At 38.1% G+C, this 24,798-nt stretch overlaps 1 protein-coding gene across 10 annotated transcripts in view; it reads left to right on the top strand.

The window, feature by feature from the left end:
- LOC128263267 (rap1 GTPase-activating protein 1) overlaps window positions 1–24,798 on the top strand; it is an 84,885-nt gene that overhangs the window by 47,009 nt on the left and 13,078 nt on the right. Inside the window, exon 1 of one of the 10 annotated variants that reach the window (XM_052998199.1) lies at window positions 4,068–5,414. The exons of the other annotated variants lie outside the window; for them this stretch is intronic. Coding sequence (XP_052854159.1) covers window positions 5,208–5,414 — 207 coding nt within the window. The 5' untranslated portion in view covers window positions 4,068–5,207. Of the gene's footprint in view, window positions 1–4,067; window positions 5,415–24,798 lie in introns of those variants that run through there. 10 annotated transcript variants of the gene reach the window in all.

Here is a 24,798-nt window from a genome sequence, read left to right as displayed (position 1 = left end):
TTTTCCACCCCCTGTCCTCTCGTCTCCAGTCCTCTGCGGCTAATTAAGCTGCCCAAATAGCAGTTGTTTTGGGTTGGCATTTTCCTACACAGAAAACAATGAATGGAAAAGGTTAGATTGGTATTCCTGATCGGAGCATTAGTAACTAATTTTGGTTATACTAGACTAAGATATGTAACTAATAATAATTTTAAGCTAGAAGTACGATATATTAATAAGAAAAAAGTAGATTTGTAGATATATATTTTAATATTTATGGGTATAAAATATTTTTCATTTTACATAAAATTTTAAACAACTGTTGACACAATAAGCATGATATTTATACTTCAGTATATCTCTAAAACGTTATTATTTGGAAGAATGATTCACTTTTTTATTATCAAGAACCGTTTTCTGACTTATTTAAATTTGAAAATACAAAAATAGTTTTATATCATAAAATATTTTCTTATCATGTTACAAAAAGGCTTTGCTTACATTATTCATACAGTTAACAACATTTACACAGTGTTAAAATTTATACTTTAAGAAAGCATATTTGGTAGCTTGCAATCTTTATTTTGGGAGCAAAAAATGTTCATATTTTTTGGTGCACCATTTCTTTTGTCAGCTTTTGTTAGCGGCTTTTCCACCTTTTGCTGCATTCCCATGAAGCCGGAAATCTGGGGCCTTTTGTTTTATGGAGGAGAACCCTCTGCCATCTAAGATTCGCTGGAAATTTATGCCCAACGCCCGCTCCTCTCGCTTTTCTCCCTAATTCCCTTCCATTCCCATTATAAAAATATACTTTGGCCATTTCATTTCGGTTGCTTTGCACTTTTTCTTGCATATTTTTCACGGACTGTGGCTTTGGTTTTTACCCCATTCCCCGTGTTTTTAGCCGCACACACATTAGAAGTCTCTTATGTCTTTGTCTCAGTTTGTGGTGCTCGCCGAGTGCAATTTGTCTGCCCGCCTCTTCTCACTCTGCCTCTTCCCTTCTCATTACCCCACCGATTCTCCGCTTCTCTTCTCACAGTTGAGCAGTCACTGGCGAACGCTTTGGACTTGACTCCCAGCAAAATGCAACGAACGTTGAAGTTGTTAATTGCGATGGTCGTCAGCCGCAACGACATCGCCTCCGTCTATATACACCCGTCTCTTTCTCAAACTCAAACGCTGTCTCTTTCGCCGGCTGAAGGTGCCTGCAAACCTGGCCGAAAACGGAGGTAAGGCCCGGAGACCGGAGCAACCTACTCCCACAGTCAGCGCCATGAAAATGAGCTGCATTCAGAAACGGAGAAACGGTGATAGGAAGAGCGGGGTGCACTGAGAAAAGAATTTTTAAAGTTAGTTTACTGAAGAGCAATATATTTTTGCATTTTACATTGCATTTAAAGAATAATTTAACAAGTAAATAAAGGCACACCTTAATTAAAAATGGTAAAAAAATAAACATTTCTTGACACTTAAGCTTAGTTATCTCAAATACATAATCCAATTAGAATTGTTTAAGTAGAAGATTTCAAAATCACTCTTTCCCACTCACAAATAAAATAATAAAATTTCGTTTAAACACATTGCTGTTTTCTTGTATGATTTAAAATTTTTCAGTGTAAATAAAGACAGAGAGGGCGACACACTCTCTCACGTATGAATTCTAAGTCAGAAATGTGCGATGTTTATCGCCATCATCTACCTACACGTATCCGTACAGCGGGCCTGCAAATTATCCCAAAAAAAAAAAACCAAACAATCCGAAAAGATACTCTGAATCTATGTATTGTAACATATCTCCATCCCTTCTGCACTGTGGCACTTAAAATTTATAATTATTTTCCGCTTGTTGCATTCGGCCTCTCTCTATTTTCCCCTGTTCGTATCTCCTTCTGCCACTCTTCAACTTTGCCATGTGGAAATCTTTCCGTTACTCATCTCATTCGTGGCTTTTTAATTTCCTCTTCTATGGCCTTTCCTTATTTCGCGAACAATGCAACTTTAAAATATTTTCCTTTGGCTTTACTAATTTTTTTTTTTTTTGGCGGATCTCTGACATTAACCTAGGGCTGTGTCATCCACCCACATGCCCCCTTTTCTCCGACCATACCATACTTCTTTCCCCCTTTTCGCTGTCTCTGATGTTTACCTTGTTGCTGCCTCGCTGACTTCGTTGTTGATTGCCAGCTGACAGCGGCAGCAGCCACAAAAATAAAGTAAAAAAAAAATGAATAAAACCAGACAAACCTCAACTTAAAACTCTTTCACATGGAATTTAAAGCTCTGCGGCTGATTCCAGATGCGGGCTCAGCATAACCAATTAACCATGAGAAGCGCTCTGGAAGCCAGCGATCTATCTTTCTGTCTATCCATCTTTCAAACTGAATATCCATCTACTTGTGCAGAGATGTGTTTATTAAACGGGGCACCTATGAGCACAACAAATGTAATTGAAGCTTCTGACAAAAAAAATTAAATTTTAACAGAGATTACTGTTTTAATTGATCTTGCGATCTATCTAGATCTTTTAATTAAAAGTATAATCCTAATGACGATTTATCAATCAACTCTTTAAACCACCTGAAAAGCATTTTTAAATCTATAAGTAAATCATCCGGTTTGTTACTTAATCAGTTTAAATCCAACCGTCTGCACCTCTTAAGATCATTTCACTATAACCTAACCAAAATAGTTTATATTCTTCTTTCACTTCTTTTTTGGTCACATTTTGTTTATAAAACAGACGTGTTGATTGGTCGCCTCCATCGACTTTGTGGCATCTCAAACTATATTTAGTATGTGGTACATAGCACGATAGATTTAAAGTCTTGAATGCCAAGGTCAGGCTAGAAGCACTCATAAATTGGATATGTTTATAGAGGGTGAAGAGAAAACGATAAGCAACAAAAGCACTGGGGAGCATTAAATCATTAAAGCATGCACACGTTTTTGGTTGAAACTTATCTTACAGCAAACTGTAGTTTTTCTTTGCAATTCTTTAAAGTTTTGACTAATCTTGATGTATTCATGTCCCTCTGAGTGCATTTTAGTTATTTAGCTATGAATGTACGCCAATTTATATTCTGATTAATGTAAGTCAACAAAATAATTTCTGGATTTGTTTTTGAACAAAAAAACATTAGATTAACCATTAAATCTGTGTAACTCAAAAAAAATGTACGACAAAATTGATTATTTTATTTTAGTTTGTATGATTCATGTCTGACCTTAAAGACCTAAATATCATAAGACAAATTAAAAAATTAAATTAAAATTAAATCCGAACTTAGTTTAAATTTTAAATGTCATATAATAAAGGAAAATTATTGGCTAAAAACAAATTCTTTAATCGAATTTAACTAAAAAGCTTAATTTGTTATTCAACTTAAATAATTATTTATTAACAAGCAATTAAAGAAACACTTGATTTAAAGTTGGCGCCCTCTTAGCTCCCACGCATGCGCTCCACTCTCTCTGCGACGCTCTCTTTCTTCGGCTGTAGAGCTCTCTCGCTCTAACGCCCACAGCTCCAATTGAACGCCAGGCTTTGGTATTTTTTAGTGCATCTCGAGAGCTGGCGACGTCGCACAGTGGATCAGTGTATTGATATTTTGGTTATAAATAAGATTTTGTATTTAATATAGGTAATAAGTAAAAAATATATCATGTATTAAGTCAGCGTACTTATAAAATTCTCATTATCTAAAATATATAAACAAACATTTTATAAATACCGAGATCAGTCAAATAGGTTATTCCGATTTCTTTAAGGGTATCCTTCGCCATTTATGCGTTTTATTCCAAAAAAAACATTGTTGAACGATTTTATTTAATCTCACGATAAGATATTTGTGGCCTAAATTTGTGAAATACGGATATGAATCCATAAAAAAATGTCTGTTTTAAAATAACAAATAAGTAAACAAATACGGAATATCTTCGTTTTGTATCATGTATAATACATACCTCAATAACCGCTTAAACGCCAGATTTGTAGTCATCATGTGTCATTTCCGGCCCACTGTGCATTGGCAGAGCAGAGCGACTGAGGCAGCGGCAGAGGCCGGGGCAGCGAACAACATTGGGTATTTTTCAGTTGCCGTTTTTCCGTTGCCGCAACCAGACGTTTGAGCCGGTTTGAATTCGAAAATCTTGCTCTCTTTTTCGCGCTCGTGTTTTTGTTCGTTACGAATTCAAAACAAAAACAACTACCGAGGAGCGCACGCATTTTGAGTTATTTTTAAAAAGAAGAAGCTGCAGATCTGCTCTTTTTTCTCGGTTTCTCCATGCCGAAACCGAAATAAAACCCAACAACAACAACCGAAAACCGATTTTGTGAGTGCAATAAACCAAACTGCATCGGTGTAAATATGCGTGTTTGGTTGTGTGTTTGTGCGGTGAATCTACGAAAATAAAACACGCATCAAAAATCATACTATAAATATATATACTCTCATCTATAGCCTAAACGATACGAGTGAAATTATTTGCTTAGAAATTGGTTGGCCGAAAATTTGAAAGCCCAAATATTTGCATATAAGCCGCAGTTTGACAGTCACCCAACGGGAACTCAAAAAAACCCGTCAAACGGGTTAAAAAACTTGTAAAAAAAAGAGATATTTATGAAAAATCGTTACTTTTTTGTGTGAACCAAACAGCCGAAAGCAAAAAGTCGGCAAAAATTATAGCAATTACCACAGAATATATCAAAGAAAAACCCTGCAGTTCCAAGCCAAGTTTCGTGAAGTAACGAAGCAACAACTGCAATTGCAGCATCAGCAGCATCTATGAAAACAGTAATTTGATCTAAGAACGCCCACTAAACAAGAAGAACCTTTAAAGGGATTAACTAAAGAAGCCACAACTATAACAACAGCTGCAACATCTGTAGAAAAAAAACTCTGCGTTAAAAAAAGCAAATGCATTTTTAAACCAACGTTAAAAAATCCGCAACATTAAAACCATCAGCCTATCAAGATACCGTATGAATTTTGGGCAATAAAAGCAAGATACCAGCAACAACATCGAAGAAACATTCAATATTTTAGCTTTAAAGATCACGAGAAGGTGGTTTTAATGAAGTCTTAGACCAAAACTTACAAGCAGCTACAACAGCAACTGCAGCAGCAACGATCGCCGCAGCAGTACCCACTGCAGCAGCAGCAGCAACATCAACAGTGGCATTTCATAGCGAAGGCGCCGAAAGACGTTGGGTGCGTCAGGCAGTCATGGGGGTATTGAGGTGGCGCGATTCCCCCGGATCGCGTATATCGGGTTCAATTGGCAGCAGCAGCAGCGGCAACAGTAACACCAACAACAATCATCACCATAGCAGCAGCAACAGCAGCAGCAGCAACAACGCTCATCAGCAGCAGCAGCAGCAACACAACAACAACCACATCAACAATAATAACAACAACAACAACAATCGAGAGGTATGTGTGGGTTGATATTTACCCGATCCCATTTCCAATTCCAATTCCGATTCTGTTTTGACACCAACAACAACATGACGTTACATTTGGGATACATTTCCATTAATTAAATGCAATTTGGGCGTTTATAATTGATGTTGTTCGCTGGTGTTGCCCCTTGTCGTTCACCTCTTTTTGGCATTGTTTGCGGTTAGTCACAAACACGTTGTTGCACTTTTTGAGAGCAATTGCCAAGTGTGGGTGTCAAAATGCAACTAGAATGTGAGTTTTGAGAGCAATTGAATGGGGTGTTGAGAATACATACCATACGCTAATATTTAATATATATTTTGATTTAAAGTTTTGTCTTTTGCCGTTTATATCCGCTTGTGAGCAGCTATAAAACCCCATCAGCTGCCCTTCTGTGCACATGTTTAGAATTGCTAATTAGTTTTCTACATATAACATCTAGGTAAATATTTATTTGCTAGTTTTGATTTGTTTATCGTACATATTAAAAGCTTGACTTGTTTTCTTGAATAAATTTAGCGAGGAATTTTTATTTTAATTTTAAAATGTTTCTTTAGTAACATTTTAGTAAAGGAAATATAAAATCATTTTTAACAACGATATGCATTCCAAGTGGAATGAAACTAAATATAAATTATTGCCGTATTTTTAATTTTCCCTTGTGATCTTTGCATACAGTTCGCCAGCCTCATCATCGACTTTAATACCCCTTTTTAATACCCCTGATAATGGCCCTTTGAACTGCACCATCAAACCATTGTGAGCTCTGTCCCGGATCGTTCTCAATGGCTTATCAACCGCCACCGAATATGGCTTGTTTTAATACCAAAAAAGTGAATGAACAACGCTCGTTTTATTGTAATTTCCATAAAAATGTTACTCAGCGGCATTTCACACATGACTTGTTCTCTGTGCGAGTGTGTGTTGTTGTGTGCCTTTAAGTTGCTTAATTTAAATAAAGTCAGAATCAACAACTTCGTGAGCACCCCACTGATAACACATGTTGAATGATGCTGTGTAATTTTTATGTCGCAAGACAGTGACTACAAATTGTTGGTAGACTACCTAGAAAGTCGAGAATCTTTGGAGGCAATTTGCTGGTCGATTGGAAAAGGAACTAGAAAATGGAGAGAGACACAAGAGACAGCCAGAGTTGACACATTTCGTATAAATCACTCAACGGCCGCCGTCGCCGCGAAAGCGGTATCGAGTTTTTTGTTTTTGGTCCGAAGTCTAGGGAACTCATGATTATGATGACGATGATTGGGTTGTTGATTGTGATTGAAATTGTGATTGCATTCATCATCATTATGCCCATTAGCCGCATTCTCCGCTCGAAGCTTTTACCTACGCACTTTTACTTCTACCCAAGCTTCACTGCCTGTCTCCATGTATCTGTATCTCGAAGATACTTTTGGCTTGCACAACTTTCGCCAAACACACAGATAGATCGCACGCTCCAATTGAGGTTTTTAGCCTCGTTCTCCATTCGAACTCCCCAATTCCCAAAATTGTTATCGCCACCTTGTACATTCCTTTGTCTGTCGCTATTTTATCCGCATTTAATTCATTTTATTTGCGGCTGTTTCTTAGGAAGTTTCTTATGCACACACGAAAATTTTAGCTTGTTGGTTTTTTGTAAATTTTTACAATTTTAGTTAACACCTGAAAAGTGCGAGTAAAGCATTCAGTTCACTTATTTGTTTATATTATATAATGATGATTTAAAGTTAAAAATAATCAAATATATCATCATATAATATACCGTTTTGTTTTCTGTGCACATATATATGAACAAAAATTATCTTTGAGGCCCCATTCAGTCTGCTGATGATACAGATGATGATGCTGAAAACAAAAAGCCACAAACTTTCGCTGCTTGCTTAGCAGATACTTTTGAATCTCTCTCCCCCTTTCGATTTCGTAAGCATTCCACATGTGCTATCCCTTTGTGTATCTGCCAGATACTTTCAATGCCTACATATCAGCTGGGGAAATTTCTCGCTGCGTTTGATGTCAAGGTTTCCCCGGCTAATTCTGACGATGAAGAGAGCCACTTGAAATGGTTAGAAAACTGCGTTTTCCTCCAACCCAAAACCTCCCGCTGTGTGTGCACTTCAAGATATAAAGATACAGAGCAGGGGGTGGAGAATTCTGAAACCGAGAACGAGTTGAAGAAACCGCCTCAAGGTCTCTCGGAAACGCTTTCGCTTTTTGTCGCCACTCGAAGACTGTCTGCCCTTAAATGGCCAGCATGTAACTAACGATCGATGCAGAGGTGCAGGCAACTCCTATACCTCGCAGTTCCCCCGAATCCCCCATATATACCCCCGGAATAATTCATATGGATTGCAGTTGAGCTGGAGGCGCGTGTCTTGCATAATGGCCGACGATTAATGGGTAAAAAAAAGGAGGAGAATGCCAGAGAGGAGGGAAGAGAACTGCTAATGAAAAGACTCCTTTTCTGTCTACCCGTTTTTTTTTAGTGATTCATGGCTTTGGTTCTCCGTCATTTAGTCAACCGTTCAGTTAGTCAATTGCTAAAGCCACCGCGTACTTCCTTCTGGGAACGACCAGCACCGGATATCCATTTTGCATTTTGCAAAAAAAAAAAATAATAATAAATGAAAATAAAGCAAAATATGAAAAAATAATTTATGTTTCTCTTTGACAATGATGATATTGTGAGGAGAACGATGATGATGATTATGCCATGCCTCAGTCTGATTAAAAACAGACAACAATGCCCACACAAGAGGGAAAAAGTAGGGAGAAGGCGGTAAAATCGGGTAGGGGAACTCCAGACAGAGGACAACCCACACGAGACAACATGCCGAATGCTCTACTGCAGGAGGAAGACAACCCGATAAGAGCAGGTAGGGCCTGAGATCCTATATGCCAGATAAGTCTGCAACTGATAGATCAATGAATGGTAAACAAACCCAGGAAAAGGAGAGAAAGTAGCTATTGATATTGCCTTCTGAGAATTGTTTTGAGGGTTAATATCAGTCAAAGATCTTGTTATGGGAGGTAGAAGAATGGACAAGAAAATATCGCTTACTGTTTACTGTTGGATAATTGTTAAAACGTACTGCAATGTGCGATAATACGGTAAAATGGATAATGGAAAAGTAAACAAACGTGTGCTTCTAATACTCTACTACTCAAACTTATTATAAAAATACTTCCGCCTAGATTTTCAGACCATAAGTATTTTACTATAACTTACCGTAGCATTTTCTCTTAAAGCGTTACCAGTACTTCAATAATTTCTTAGCCTCCCCACACGTGTTTCTCCATTTTTATCGCCTGCCTTCTGCAACACCCCCCTTTTCAACCCATTCACATTGGCAACAATTGTTGGCTTTATACATGCAATGCCATATATAGAAGCCCCTATGTACATATGCATATATAGTATATAAGTAATGGCAACAAATGTGATGACAATGCGGCATTAAAAAGCATGAAAAACCTAGCCAACAATTGTTGTTTTGTATTTTGTTGCTGCTGGTTATTGTGTAATGTTAAAAGTTGTGTTGACGACATTGACTTGCCTGCATTTTTTTTGTTGTACTTGCTGCTGATGGCAGCGGTAAAAGCAACGAAAAAAAACGAATATATATAAATGAAAATATGAAATTGCGTTGAGGGCGATACAATGAAAACAATTCTGTGTATTTGTGGTTACAGAAATGGAAGCTTTGGCCAAACATTGACACTAGCTTATTAGCTACCTTAACACAGTTTTCGGTGAGCTATCTTTCCACTCTTTTCCGAACATGTTCATCTTTATCTTTTTCTTTTATCGCTTGGAAAGAGATAACATTTTTGAGGTCTTCGTCTGCTTTTATTTGCCTGAAAAAATAAAAACTCTAGATAATTTGTCTTTTTTTAGATATACAAATTTAAACTGCAGATAAGGTCGCGTATTATTTGTGTTTCTTTTCTTTAATGATTAAACAATTTTCGTGTTTAAACAAGAAAACACTTTTTGGCAGCTGCCTGGCTTATTTTTCTTTTTTTGTTTGAGGGCCATCACAGACACACTTCCACCTTCCCTAAAAAAATCTTGACAAATTGAGAGCTGACAAAATTGCGACAGTCGATGTCAACTGTTGACAAATAAAGTGGTTATATGGCGAAATCGGTTCTAGCCAAAAGATATGTATCTACTATGCCAAGCCCACACCTTTTTACAGCTCGAAATTATGAAATGTTTCTCCCAAAAGTTTCACTCAAAAGAATCTGTCAGCCTTTGTATAGCTTAATCTTTTGTTTGCCCACCCCAAGCAAAAGTAAAAGTTGTTTCACTTTTCATTATGGACGGTCATAAATAAGCCCAGATATTCGGACTTAATATTCTGTTAATACTTTTATTATGTCGCCCATATTTCTATATGCAAACTATTTCGTTCGATATATTCAGTGTGTATATTATTATACAAAGATTTAATCGCTTTCGCTTTATTTGTTTCCCAGACAAAACAAAACAAATCGTTTCTATAGAAGCGGTTTAACTCAAACGAAAAACGATTTTTTAATGGCAAATTTGTGAAAATTGCTCGCGCTCATTTCAATTTGTAATTAATGAAAAATAGTTGCCATTGTTGTTATTTTATTGCAATTAACTTTGGCAGCCATTGTGTGTGTTTGTTTTGGCCTCCGATCGGCGAACTTGGCGCCTTTTTTCTTGCTGTTTCTAGTTGGCGACGCACTGAAGTTGCCAAATGTTATTGACCCAAATTGAAAACGTATAAAAAAAGAATAATACGCGAGGCAGCCATTCGAAACAGAACCAAGCAAACAGAAAACGCAGAAAACCCGAAAAAAAGTACAAACAGTGGAGCTTGGCATAGTGGAGCATTCAGGCTAGATGGCTCGATTTATGGCCACATGGTATACTATGGACTGGAGGCCGACATCGGGCCATTAATATTGCCTGACATTCTGACACGACTCGGGCAGAGAGTGAAAAATGCAAGTGGAACTTAAATTATATGAGGCAGATCAATTTTAGTGACCAGTGGATGTGGTTTTTGTGGCTGAAAAATAGTCTAGAATAACAAATAAATTTTTATTTGGGCTAAAAAAAAAATAAAGTTAAAAAAAACTTGTATTTTCATAAAAAGAAAAAATGGTAGATCGTACAGAGTGATAAAACTTTTCAAAGGCCAATGAACCTTGCTAAGACAAGTACTATATTTGATATTAACGTACTTTAAAAGAAACCCCCATGGCAAACATGTAAATTACATGAATCCATATCAACATAGAACGTCGGACAATCTTATCTTATCGGTACCCATCGATTACTTCATTTGCTTGCCATTGAGGGGCATATGATTCCATTATTAGGTAAAGGGTGAAATGACATGCGGTACATACTGTATATCTCAACTTTCCCAACTCTTTTTGAAAACCTAGTGTTTGCACTTCTCTTGTTTGCATACATGTTTTTTATTTTTATTTATACGCATTCCTTGTCTTTCCGTTTATGGCAAGTATTTGCATATCTGTTATCCGACTCTAAGTTTTGTTTAAACATTGGCAAATTTAGCACAAAATTCCCCCCGGCATTTCCCCCTGCTGTTGGCCCCAATTGCAGCAGCTGAGCCAACAGACGCCAGTAGGCTCGGATTTTCCAAAAGTGCCGGCAAAAACGAAACAAAATTCCTCAGCCTGAAGTGGAAACCTTGCCGCGTCTGTTTGTTGACAAACTAATTGCAACATTTTGCATTTTGAGATCGCTTTTAATTAGCTAGAGATACAGATGCGAACGCCATCTGAGGCCGAGACCGAGACTTCGACTTCGACAGCAACTTGACTTTTACTATCAATTAACATAATTGGCGGCGCTTGCTTCGTTCGTCGTCTCCCGATTCGATTATTTGCTCAATGTAATTTGTCATGATTAGATACATTTGGCTAAACTGCAACTGTTTCACTAATTGGCGGCAGAGTCTTAAAGGCAATTTGGGTCACACACACACACACACACACACACGCAAAAAACCGACTGGAGGAATTTAAATTTTTTAAGCAACGGCGATTTGGCCGACGAGAACTCTGCGGCGAAATCTATTAGCCAACTGGCGGTCTTTGAACTCTCCACTCTTTCTCCATTTCCCTGCATTTCTCTATGAGCCGGAGATTTATGTATATCATAATCATCACAGACACAGCTTCAGAGAAGGCCTCCAAGGCATTGCACGCTCAAGTTTGCCATTTTGTTGATACCTCTTTTGGTTGGGGCTTTTTCGGCTTACTTATATGTAGCTGAGTTAATTGTAAAAAGAAAATATTAAAAAAAAATAAAAGTGAAAGCTCGAAACACTTAATGATGTATTCAAAACTTAAAAATTAGAATTACAATACCTTTATATATATTCCAAATAATCAAGGTACTTGTCCTTTTTCTATAGAAATTTGTTCATTTATATATTTTGGTATTGTGCTACATAGTTTAATCTTCACATTATATTTTTATATGCTCAAAATGGGTATTCTATATTCGTTTTATTTTTATTTGTCTTGAGTTTTGTGGGCCATATTGCGCATACGCCACGTTCGCCAGTCCTAGATGGCAAAGCCGAGATATACGGGCCCCTGCTGCATTTGAAGCCTGCTGTAAAGCCAAAGCGAGATGCTTATCCCCAACTGGCCGAGATGAGATGGCTTGAGAATCATTTTGCGGCTGTTGTCTTCTTGCCACGCTTTGTTCTCTTTGTTTTGCCGGGCCGAGAAGTGAAAAGTTTCCATAAGCAGCAGCAGCAGCAGGAGCGTTTATTTGTTGGTTTTTTTGTTTTTCAATGCGTTGGTGACCCAGAAAAGCTTTCATACCAGCTGCCAACTGACGGCTATGGTGGCTCTCGTGGATCTGGTGGTGCTGTAAAGTGCCCGAGTGCAACCGCAGTGGATCGGGATCGGGAACAGCTGCAAGTGTTTTACTCCAGGCCGCTTCATTTTACTGCCACTCCCCCTCACTTCGCGCTCTAAGGGCCTCTCGAATCATCGTCTGTCGTCGCAGTTGAAATGCAAGTGGGAATCGGAATTGGTTCAGCATATGGTCATGACGTTTGCTGTACTTGGGTAGACTAATTTATGGGCTAAGCACAGAAAAAAATAGGTTATTGTCAGTCTCAAATTTCCTACCAGTGTTTCGAGTCTTAGTCTCAATTTTTCTACCAGTGTTTTGGATCTTATATTTTTTATTTAATACTAATTACAAACGTTGCCCAGTAAAAATACAAATTCATTTAAATAGTTTAATATGTATAAATAAATACCGATTATTCCCAGTCTAATATATTGTAAGTCGAATTCCAACATTTTTCTTGCGCAATTGGCATTAACTAGTTCGATATTTCAGCTTGATTCCGACTTCAACACTTTACGCATGCCAACTTATAAAATTTTTTCTTTTATTACTAAACCATTTAAAAAGTATATATATTCTATGAAAAACTTGTGCCATTAAAAATTTACATGCCTGCTAAGTACAGGTTTTTTTTGCCTTTTTTTGTTCATTGTTGCCGTGAGTGTTAAACGAGTTTTATTTACAAACAATTTTTACTCGTAGTTGATTTCACAGTTCTCGTGTTAAACGAACAAGTTTATTTGGCTTAAGTTTGCTGTTTGCCGTTTAAACGAGCTGTTGACGAAGCCACGCTTATGTAATCATAATTTGCCCAATAGCTGTCAAACTATACACAGCAGAACTGGGATCGAAATAATATTACAAACAAACAATACCAGCAATTAGTACTTATAAATCAAAATTGTGAATTTAATCATTGTATTGGATTGGCATTAGTCAGGATACAATTATAGAAATATACGAGTATATATACAAAGGTGAATAAAGACGATTTCATACTTAATTAGTATTAAAACTTTTTTATTAAGTATTGTTTATAAATAGAAGTGGCATCATTTAAAAGGCATTAATGCTAGTTTGAGTTAATGTCTCTGGGAAATCTAGTCAAATTCTTTTCTCTCAGAAAACATCAGATACAATTTCTTTGACCAACTTCTATCACTTTCAAATTCTATTTAATTGGTTCTCAGCTTGATTTGTTCCGATATATTTTTTCAGATTCGCTCCGGGAAATTTGTCTCGCTCTCTGTCTTGGCAATTATTTCAATTTGCCTGTCGACTTGTGCTTGCCGACTCGATTGCTTTCTATGACATTTGCAATTGCTGGAATTGCAATGGCAATTGGTTTGGATTTTTTCTGAATCAATCATTCCAGCGCCTTCCTCTCTATAATTTTTTTAACAATTTCACTTTACCCGGCAAAACTTTCATTTTAATTAGGAGCGAGGCAAAAGCAAAACAAAATCAAATCAATTTCAGTTAACTAGCCAAGAGATTGGATTGGAAAACCGACCGCAAATTCAATTTTCAGAGGTCAATTAGCCAAACTCTTGATGGACATGTGGCCCGGGGAAAAACCGGTTTCGGTTCAATTTTACAATTTTTATTCACTTACCATTTGAAAGGCAAAAACAAAATATTTTTCTGCTGCTTTAGTTTTCATTGTTGCTCAACGAAAAGTCAAACGTGGCTAATTACGAGGCATTGCTGGCGTCATTGTTTGCGGCAATTTCGTGCGCAAGGTGTGTCTGAGCAGCAGTTTTGCGGACCCGTCACAATAACACTCGCAGAGTCACCCGATCGCGATTGAAACCACCCACCCAAATGGCCTTTGGGTGCACTTGGGTTTCAATTGCGAAAATCACTGGAAAAATATGTTTACAATGTGAAATACATTTTAGAAAGACAGCGGGGATCAGTTTTGTAAATTCAATAAATGTTTATATTAGTTTTAAAATATATAATTTTGTTATGCTATGCAGATAAGTTCAAAAGCGTTTTACTTTTAGGAAATTTGTATTTTTCAGATAATTTTAAACTCACAATTCTACGCTACTTATTTAAAAATATATACTACCCATGTTTCTCCAAGTGCGGCGTACAAAAATGTTTCGAAATTGAGCTCTTGTTGATAGGGATTGAAAATTGAGACCTTAGTTATCCTTCATGGTTCGTCTGGCAGTCTAGACATTGTATTTCTCCTAATTGATACAGGCAGTCGTGAGTTGAGTCATATGGAAAACTATCAAACACCAAACAAAATCAAAAGACCAATAGCCGCGACTTGAGTCATCCACCCAAGAACCAATAAATTTCCCACCAATGTCCCATAAATTCCGAACCAATACTAGAGATTCAAACTATCTATTCACATTCTTGGTTCTTTTGTATTCGACTATTTTCAGTAAATCTTTTGTGTTTTCTGCTGCCATTAGTATTCACACACTCTTTGGTCTATTTTAATCAAAGCCAGTCAAGTTCAAATGTCAATGGCAAGTAAATTGAGTAAAATAACACAAAATCAACGTTTTGCTAATGGACAGGCAATTTTGCGTTCGCACATGCTGTCGCACAGATATACGAATGTATCTTTAATTGCTGCAAATTGCCTTTGAGCTGACTTTGCTATGGATTTTTTCTCTGTCCATTTTCATTTTTTTTTTTTTGTGCTACAGTCAAGTCAATTTACATCCTGCAGAGGAGGACTCGAGTGGGCGCTGTGGGCGTGGCAGCTGCGCGTAGGTGGCACTAATTCAGTTTCCTGTCCCTGGCGCCCGCCACTTAATGACAGGCGTCTCGTCTCGTTGCCTCCTTCCCGAATATTCTGTGTAGCCTTCCACGAATCGAGTACCGAGGTTTTTATTCCCCTACCTGAATTTCTCGGGGGTTTCAAACCATGTGCTGTAGTCACGTTCCCGGGATCGCGAACCAAGACATGTACCGGTCACCTTTTCGTAAATCCTCATTACACCATGTCACACGATTCAATTTCTGACTCTCTCACTCCTTTATTTATTTTTAGTTAATTGTTTATGGTTGACTTTTTCTGTTTGGCTCGTAAAAAGTATACATTTCTGAAATGTTTATGGGTGACATCTGAAAAACAGCGCCAGGTACGGCAATACAATTTAATTTACGATAGCTTTGTATATATTTTTAAGAATGTGAGGCTGGTCACGTCGATGTTGCTTCAACAAACAGTTTGCAAATTAATGAGGCAATTTTGTAAATGGGAGAACAGGTTTAGACGAAACTCTAATACACATTAAACTACCCAATTATTTATTTTAATTGTACATTCTAATCATTTTAATTTTAGTTTCTAACTATTGAGAAAGAGCATATCAAATCTTTAAACATTTATATTTGTCTTCAATTAAAGAGTGAAATTAGAAATTTTCGTTGCATTTGTGCCCCATTAAATTAATAAATATGACATATTTAAATTTTAATTATTTTCCCTGCTGCTGCTATCATTAATTTACGTTCAGTCACAATTTTATGACTGTTGATTTAGAACTTCTTGTGAATGCATTTAACCCACAGTATTATTAATGCAATAGCACATACTGCTCTAGAAATTATTTCAAATCACCCCTCGTGAATAAATATCAGCATTTCAGACATTAGATAAGCGATAAGCTGGGCCATTTTGCTTTTGTTCCTTTATTTGCATATGATAAACAGTTCATTATTGATTTTTGTTCTATAGAACGAGCGACAAAAGCGAGAGACACACCTCCTGAAATTAGATTATTTTAGTGGGTAATAACCAAACTAGTGTCACTTCATTTGACAAGATTATTAGCCTCAGCCACAACAGCAAAACAAGAACAAGGCCCCAAACCGTTAAAAAATATATGCTTTTGTTTGCTTGACGGATTATAACTTAACAACTACAGATGGCAACAAGAACTAAAGGTCAAATGAGCTGTAAACATAAAACAAATGACTCAGTCGTAAAGGCTGAAAAAAAATTGTACTTTGGGCTGAAGAGCTTCCTGTGCAGATTGCGCAATTCCCTGAACCACAGCAGCCATGCCATCGCACAGAAAATGAAAAGCAACCCAATCCTTACATGGCCAAACTCACCAGGTGAAAGCCTTCGTTTCCTTGGCCATTCTGTCAGCTGTCAAATGACATTTATTATAAAACATTTAAATGTCAACTTCGATCGTTTTGTGGCCAATTGTTTTCGCTGCCGCTGCCTATAAATTTCCAGCAGCTGACGATGATTTGTGACCGGGGGTTAATACGGAGTAGTTCCTTTGGGCCAACTCAAACGAGCCGTCAAATGGTCAGTCTTCTGTTTTGGTCTTTTCATTTTTTTGTTTTTACATTTTGCCCAGTCTTTGTCTCTTTTCGTTTGGCTCAACAGATCACCGGCCGAGCTGCTGGCATGATGTCATATCGGATAGACAAAGGCCGGATCAGTTGCCAAGTCGTCGATATTGTCCGGGGTTGTGCCCTAACGGAAACGTTAAGAGGAGCTCTTAAAATTAGTTATTTTAAATTGGCAGGGGAAATGGTTGGGAATATCTTTACCTTTTAAATGATAAATATGGGTTTGTTTATGGTTGATTTATGAGAAGCCTTTAGGCTGTCTCGTCTTCCAGGTGAAAATTGGTATTAAGAGCCTTGCTTATAATAATTAAATAAGGGGTATTTTGTTTTAAAAAAATAACTTTATTCTCTCCAAAGAGTATCCAAAGCGGTGATAACTTTTAACTTGTATGCTGTCTAGTCATTCTTGTATTTCTTAACATGGCTAATTCTGGACGTTGTCGCTGCTGTTTTTGCATTTGGGCGTTCCTCCGACATATGCTTATTGTAATTTTCAGCCGGCGCCTGTCCCAAAAGAGTGGTTACCAAACGGGGAATGATATGATGGGGTCTGCCCATCATCGTACCTCCAACTCAACCCTTTTGCTGTTCTCCGTTTTTGCCGTTTGCCTCTATGATGATTTAATATGTAGGCAACTCGCTTATGACATGGAAACCAGCCACAAGCCGCAAAACGAGGCGAAACAAGAACTGTGTGAATGGAATGGAATGGAATGAATGGGTTTGGGAATGGTGGCTAAAGGGGGCTCCACTATGTGGTGGTAAATGGGCGGCAGCAGCAAAAAAGGTGCGCCTTTGGCAGCTCCAGGGAAAACGAGGCAATGGCGAATATTTTTCGTTGCCTCACTCGCCAACGTTTTTTGGCCAAAGTTCAGAGCACTTACAGGAGGGGCTACAAAGGAGTCGAGAGGGAGGCTGACTCCTCCGGTTTGGTTTTGGTTTTGCTTTTGCTTTTGGATTGGTTGACTCATGGAAGTCACGTATGCCCGACAAGAGAAAAAAAAGCTGTGCTCGCATTTGGGACGCGGCATTCGGCGCTTTCAGCTTGGCACGCCATGTTTATTAATATTTAAATGCAACGAGCCATTCGCCATGCGAACAATTTCAGGCTTGAATGCGGTCCAAAGGGGCGTCCCCAGGAGGGGGGGCTTGAAAAACGGGAAAGGGGATCCAGGGGGACAGAGGTGCCATTTGCGTAATCCGTTGGCAATGCTCTAAATGCAATGCGGAGAACAGAACGGTTCGGGGCTCCATGGGTGCCTACACATGTTACATTCCTAATGAAGCATGTTGTCCAAGCACGAACATTTCCCTATCTACTCGCACTTACATTGCCCTATCTACTTGCCTACCTACCAATCCCACTTTATCGCACATTTGGCAGTGTTTGCAAATGATCATCATCATTTGTTCAAGGGGATTTCCAATGGTTTAGTTGTATTCGTGCTCGTGCTTGGGTTAGGTCATGGGTTGGCTTAGGTCATGCTTTTGCTGGCGTATGGATTTCATACATTTCCCAAAAAGGGTTGTTTTAAGTGTAATATGTTTGTATAAAGTTTTGTTTTTAAAGACCACTTTATTAGCATTTTAAAATTATTTTTTGTTCAGCTTCAAATAAGTTTAATTTAAAACGAAAAGAATGGCATTTTCCACAGTGAACTTTTGCTTGAAACAACATTTTCCCGTCATCGCAATCATGGTTGTAGTTTATTTCCCTAGTTCGTGGGCTTGGCCACCTCATTAGCTGCACTTCCTGAAACAGAGTTCCGTTGTGGTTCCCATCGCTACTCCCATTACAAATTCTTGCTCCTTGGTTTCAGCAGGTATGAAGTGAAGTCTGTTAGCTGACCAGATCCGTTCCAGAACCCACTTTTGTATCTATATCGCTCTGCACTTTTGAGTCCTGCACACGCATCCCACATCCACATCCGTTGGCAATTCGTTTTGCCGTGTTTTCCTGTATTTTCTGTACTTTTTGTTTGGGTTTCTGGTAAGGCAACGCCACTTGAGTTTGTCTGCAGTATCTCATACCCTCCACACAGCTGTCTGCTTATTATTTTGGCTTCTCCTTTGGCTTTTGGTGCAGGGTTTGTTCTCGGCTGCACCTGCTCCTCTTCACGGAGCAATTGTTTCCCATGAAGTGCACTTTGCGTTTACCTCCTCATGTTTCCTTTCGGGCCTGCGCAAGGATGTTTATCCCTTTTGCACTAGTTACCCACCGACTTCGCCTCATTTGCATTACAAATCAGTAACAGTTATGCGCAAGTGAAAAATCCTTGCGGCGACCCAGTTTTCCTATCTAACTCCGCTTAAACAGTGTCCGCCAGCAGTTTGCGCATCAAAGATTCATTTCGCATAAATCGCTGACCGTTTTTTGCCTCAATTTCTTTTTGACTCCATTCCCACGCTGTAATAAAAAACCTCTACCAGTGCATTTTCGTTTGGGGGAAAAAAAAGAACTAAACAAAAATTTGAACAGAACATTGAAAAGGGGCGTTCCAGCTGCCCTTTTCAATTTTTTTTTGCTCACTTTCAAAAACTAAACCTAATATTTTCCCCTCTTCTTTCTTTGCAGGTTGGTACCAAAAAAAAAAAAAAAACAGATGATGAATGGCCCGTAAATAAAAAAAAACAGGAAGAGCTGGGTCAAAAACAGCGAACTTCGCAATTTTTGCGCTCATGAATTATGAACTAAATCCGATTAGTAAGAGAATGATAAAGCAATAGACCCGTCTGGTTTGGGTTTCATAATTTCTCGACAGATTTTTAATTTGCTAAACGTAATTGGTGAGGCATTTATGGCATTTTGTGGCACGTTCCCTTACCACAAAAGGGATTTATAGTAGTTGGGGGCTAAGCTGCTCTTGCCATGCCTAGGCAGGTTTTACAGTGCACAGAAAGAAATTGAAATATAACTGAAAATTGAATATAAAAGTTAAATAATACGACAACAACTTTTATCCTTTGGGATGTGAAGTGGTTTTATATATTTCATGGGAACATTCTTAGTAGTTTTTCCTTTCCTAATTAAAAAATAAAAGTTAGTCGTTTATGGTCACAAATTTCCTGTTTTTTCTGTCTGTGTACACACATGAAATCTCTTAAGCAGCTTAGGCTATCAGCTCACTCTTAAAAACCAAAGGCAGCGACTAATCGTTCACCTGGCGGCTTTGGTCTGGGACAGGTGTAGTGCTCAATTAGCCATAAGACCCAGAGTTTCTACTTCTCTCCTTTTTCTTTCCCCTGAAAACCGAACTTTTGCTTACTTTCACTAGCGCTGAAAACTGTGGAAGAACTTTTCCGAGCCAGAATCGATTTCTGTCACAGATGACAAGTTTTCGATTTAATTTCCCCAGATGTTTGGCGATGGCAAAGCCATGAAAATGGTATTGGAGGGATAACTTTAACCCTTGGGTGTCCGCATCCGCATCGACATCCGCAGCGTGTGGGAAAACTAACAACTCAAATGGAGCTCAAGTCTAGTGACAACTTTTAATTACATGCGACAGACATCCGTTGACATTTCCATTGAGCTGGCCAAAACGGAAATTACTTTTGGGCCATCCATCCATCTTGCGTTTTAACCATTTTGAGAATGTTTGCCCACACATTAGGGCAATTGTTTGCTCTCGGGGTATTAGACTCTCCAACTCTCAAAGATCTCAGTTTCATTTTCTCCCCCCAGCAATTAAGTAATCGAGCAAATGTTGATTAATTAGTCAGCGAATTAATGGAGCTGGGGGAAATCGCTTGATTTACATGTCAGTGTGATTAAATTTTAATATCGCCATAAGTTGATAGGCTAAACACTACAAGGTCATTTCGAATACTGTGGTTTACAGAGATGAGAAATAAACTTAAGTGTTTTTTCTGTGTGTGATATATGATTTATCATTAGAGGCTTGAAATCAAGAAAGACTTTGAATCCCATTTTTGATGGATGAATATTACAAACTTTTGAGACAAAAACCAGCCAATATTTTGCAAAATCGCCTGACACGATGGTAATGTCTTCATCTCACGCAGCTTTCGTTGGATATCATCATCAAGGTATCATCACAATGATTTTTTTATGAGACAAGTTTAATGAACTCCCCGCTTAGGTTGCTGGCAAAATGTTTCATTAGCTTACCGTTGAAGTTTCAGCAGGGGGCTAAAAAGGGGGGCACTTTGGTGCTCGAGAAAAACTCGCACATTTGATGTGCAGCTCTGTGGGTAATTAAGTGATGTGGCAACCCTGTCCACCGCCAACTTGGGTTCCCATAATTTATGGCCTGGCAAATAATTATAATAGTAACACAAAGCCTAGAAGGGGGGGATTATATCTCTTCTCTATTCCCCGCCATTGTACAAAAGAGTCTTAAATTTTATTGCATTAGACGCAACTTTGTTACTCTTTGATTATGGGAAAAAAGGTGGAAAAGCCTTTGCGGCGGCTACTACTTCTACTGCAGTAGTAATTTCGTTGTTTTTCCTACTCTCGACTTGGCTTGGCTAACGGTAACCCCGGCTAACTGCAACGTCCACTTTTTGTTGTTATTGTGGATTTCCTCGACGTTGTGTTACTGTTGTTGTTGTGTCTCTGCCTGCATTTGCAATTATGCAAGTTGGGTTCTAGAGACTGCAATTGAGATTGAGACGGCGACTGCCACCAGACAAGGCAACAAATTCAGTCGATAGGAGGAAAAACTAAGGGAAGGAGTTGCACAGAGAGAAAATCTTAAGCTCTAATAAGACAAAGAGATAGACTTTTTAAAGAAGGAAACCTCTTTTTCAAACCGTTTAATAAAAAAATAACTTCAATCAATTATAATTATTTAAATGAACATACAAACAACTGAATCCTTTTAAATTAATATGTTATTATACATTCAAATCATTTGATTTCAAATATCGGACTCGAACTTATTTTATTTAAAAGTGGCAATTGAACTAAGTCTTGGCAAGTACTTTTTCTCAATGTGCAGAAGGAAATCAAGTCTTGGGAGTCTTTGGCCACTTGCCACTTGTTTGCATAAGACTGGAATTCTGCGTTGCGTCATTAATAAAAATGTCTGGCATTGGCTTAAAATTTATGGCATGCTCTCGGCCTGGCCAGCACTTTAGGAGAAGGAGACGGAGCGATGCCAGTTGACAGTAAGCGGGTTTCCACTGTGTCCTCTACCTGCAGAACTGTAAACTATGGTATGTGCTTGTCAAACTGTAATGAATTTTAAATTTCCTCAAGTGGAGATTTATGATTGCGCTCGCACGCAATTTGTTTGCTCCACTTTTGTCCTGGAAATTGTGACACGTGTCTCTGCCACGCCTCCTTGTCCACCTTTCCCCTCATTCCCTGGCTTATTTCAATTTCGTTCGTCATTGTCATAAAATAATAAATACCGCTTATAAACACACATTGTCATCATAGGAGGGGTGCGGAAAAAGTCAAAGGATAGTGGGGAAAACATAACCAATCATTAATACGATAGTGGGACAACTCTGTCTTTAGGGTTGCCCCCCATTCGACGGGCTTAAATGTCAATAAAACTATTGTTGTCTGTGCCGGGGAGTGACCCAGAAAATGAGTTTGTTGACGTCATGCCGAGACCCAATGACTGTCCATTTGTGCACTGGGAAAACTGTTATAAAATTCTATATTTTGTTAGGAATTGAATTTTTGTTAAGAATTGAATTTTATTTCATTAAAATAGTTTTTGGTTTTATTGAACAAAAGGTACTGATTTCATAATTACATAATAACATAAAAATAATATTTTTTAAAATTTCAAAAGTTGCTACTTTACGTAATATAAGATAACCGGTGGGAAAATTGACAGATTAACTTGATTTTTTTCGCACTGTGTAAAGGAAACGTGGTGAGCTCAATCATCCCTGACAGCTGGACAGGAAGAAAGGCAGAGGGGACATCGGGGAAGTTAAAGGAAACCAAGACGGAAGGATGCATAATGCTCGCCTTTCGGCTTTTCTGCGGTTTCGTTTCATTCTCAGTTTCGCTCGAACTTCCGGCCCAAATGGATTTATTTTTCATTTTCTGCTTCCTCTGTTTCACTACATTGGCTTTGGTTTTTTTCTTATATTAATTATTGCCTTTTTTGGTGGCCTAAATTCAGGTGTCAGCTGCTGGCGGGCAGCTGCCAATTTGATATTTTATATTTTGCGGTCAAACTTCTTTGGCGTCCCTCTTTCACACACTCGTTCTCTCTTTCTCTCCCTTTCACTTGGCACGCGTTTGCACAAAACAGGTGCAAAGTCAGGTAAATAATGCGAAAGAAAAATAAAAGCCGTTTTAATGAGTTTTCCATTACACGCTGAGGTCATTTCTGCACTCAATGGTAATCAAATTATTTCCAGAGGGAAAAAAAACCCCTCAAACACCTCTCATAGCTTGGCTAATTGTGATGACCTAAGCGCTATGAGCCTCTAATGGGTTAATAATGTGCCAAGGCAAATAAAAACCTTCTTAGTCTAATTAAATGTCGTTTCTAGCTGTTGATAATTGTAATTGTACCCGAAAAAAGTTACACAGTTAGGCATTCCCATACCCGATTTTGGCCATTATCGAAAATGTTTCTGGCCAAAGCGGAACAATCATCGAAATGGGTCAAGTTGGCAAAGAGAGTGAGTTTAATTGGGTTTTTGGGCTGTCAAAAAGTTTTTTTGGTAATGTTTCGATAGTAATTTATGGAATCAAATCACCAAAGTCTTTTTTTGTTAATTTTACGATCTTCCGTTTAAATTTATGACAGCTGGTTTTTAAAAACTTTTAATGGTTTACTTAAACTACGAATTTGCAACTATAACTGTTTGCTGTTTAATAATATATTGACCATTAAAAGTATTATTTTCTAGTACAATCTTGTTGATTACTTTTATGACTTGTTGCAGGAACTCGAATTACATTCATTATTCTTCTGCTTGAAGCTATTCGCCTTGGCTTACTTTCTGTATACTTTGATCATTTGATACTTTGACGGGCAGAATTTTCCATAGAACTTGCTGAGACCTTCTGCAGTTGCATTGAGTGAGTGTTTGGATTTAAACAAAGCCTCTAATTCGAGCCAAAGTCAGATCCCAAGCCTGAGCTTCGAGAGTCAGTAGGCAGTTGGCTATCGGCTTACCTAAAAATGAGGGGGGAACTGGCTTAAAACAAATGCCGAGCTTTGTTTAGCCAGTTTTTTTTAAAGCCAAACCAGTAAGCTGGTTTGGCCAGCTCAACTTTCAGTTTTTGTGCCCCTCAAAGCAACAACTTTGGAGGAAAAATGACAAGCGGAAAACATTGTTTACATTGATTGAGCTGCAGAGGAAGAAGGCGAAAGGGTAAAATTACTGCTCAAGAATTATAAGAATTAGCAGCAAATTATTTATGAATGGGGCGTGTTTAAGTAAAGTGACTTGAGATCGAAGATCATTAGCATGCCAACAAGAAATGAGGAAGAACAAAGAAGCGGAATAAGAGCAGGGAACTGGTAACAAACTGGGAGTGATATAAGACTTTGTTTCCCACCTTCATCCATCGATTCCGTCTGGATTTTATAGTCCCTCCGAGGCGATCTACGAGCGATTAACTCTTATGTGTGATGTGTAAATTATGTGTTGGCATTGTGTTCTTAACTGCTTTTGTGCCGTTTGGCTGTCTAACTGTTGTTTTCCAACAGGCCAAGCAACGACCTTAGGCTTAATTTATGCCCAAACACTTTGAAAACACTCGCAACAGCCTTGTAATAGTTCCTACTACTCCTCCCATAGAAACTTTTTTTCGTGAATATATTTGCACATGAAACACCAAAACACCTTTTTTTATAATCAATTCAGTATTAATTAAATTTAATTATTGGCTATGAAAAGCATTTCAAATGTGTATTTAGGACTAACAGAAATCAAACTTTTATGCTCTATGTACATAAATGATTTTTAAATTGGACATAACAATTTCACCAGTGTTTAACTATTATAGATTAATATTTTCTTTGCGTGTATCCATCTCTTTCTGCTGCCAGCTGTCAATCTATGGCTATCTCTTTTCCTACTGGCATGCCGGAAAAGCATTGTTATTGCCAACTTTCGCTGGCAAGAAAAGCTGAAAATCTGACCATATGGGTGTGTGTGTGTGAAAAGCGTTTGTTCAGTGTGCCCATGTAAATGTTATTT

The sequence above is a fragment of the Drosophila gunungcola genome, unplaced genomic scaffold, assembly GCF_025200985.1.
Source record: "Drosophila gunungcola strain Sukarami unplaced genomic scaffold, Dgunungcola_SK_2 000001F, whole genome shotgun sequence".
In the NCBI taxonomy this organism is placed as follows: Eukaryota; Metazoa; Arthropoda; class Insecta; order Diptera; family Drosophilidae; genus Drosophila; species Drosophila gunungcola.
The sequence above is the reverse complement of the archived record's forward strand: the minus strand, read 5'-3'. Positions and strand labels throughout refer to the sequence as shown.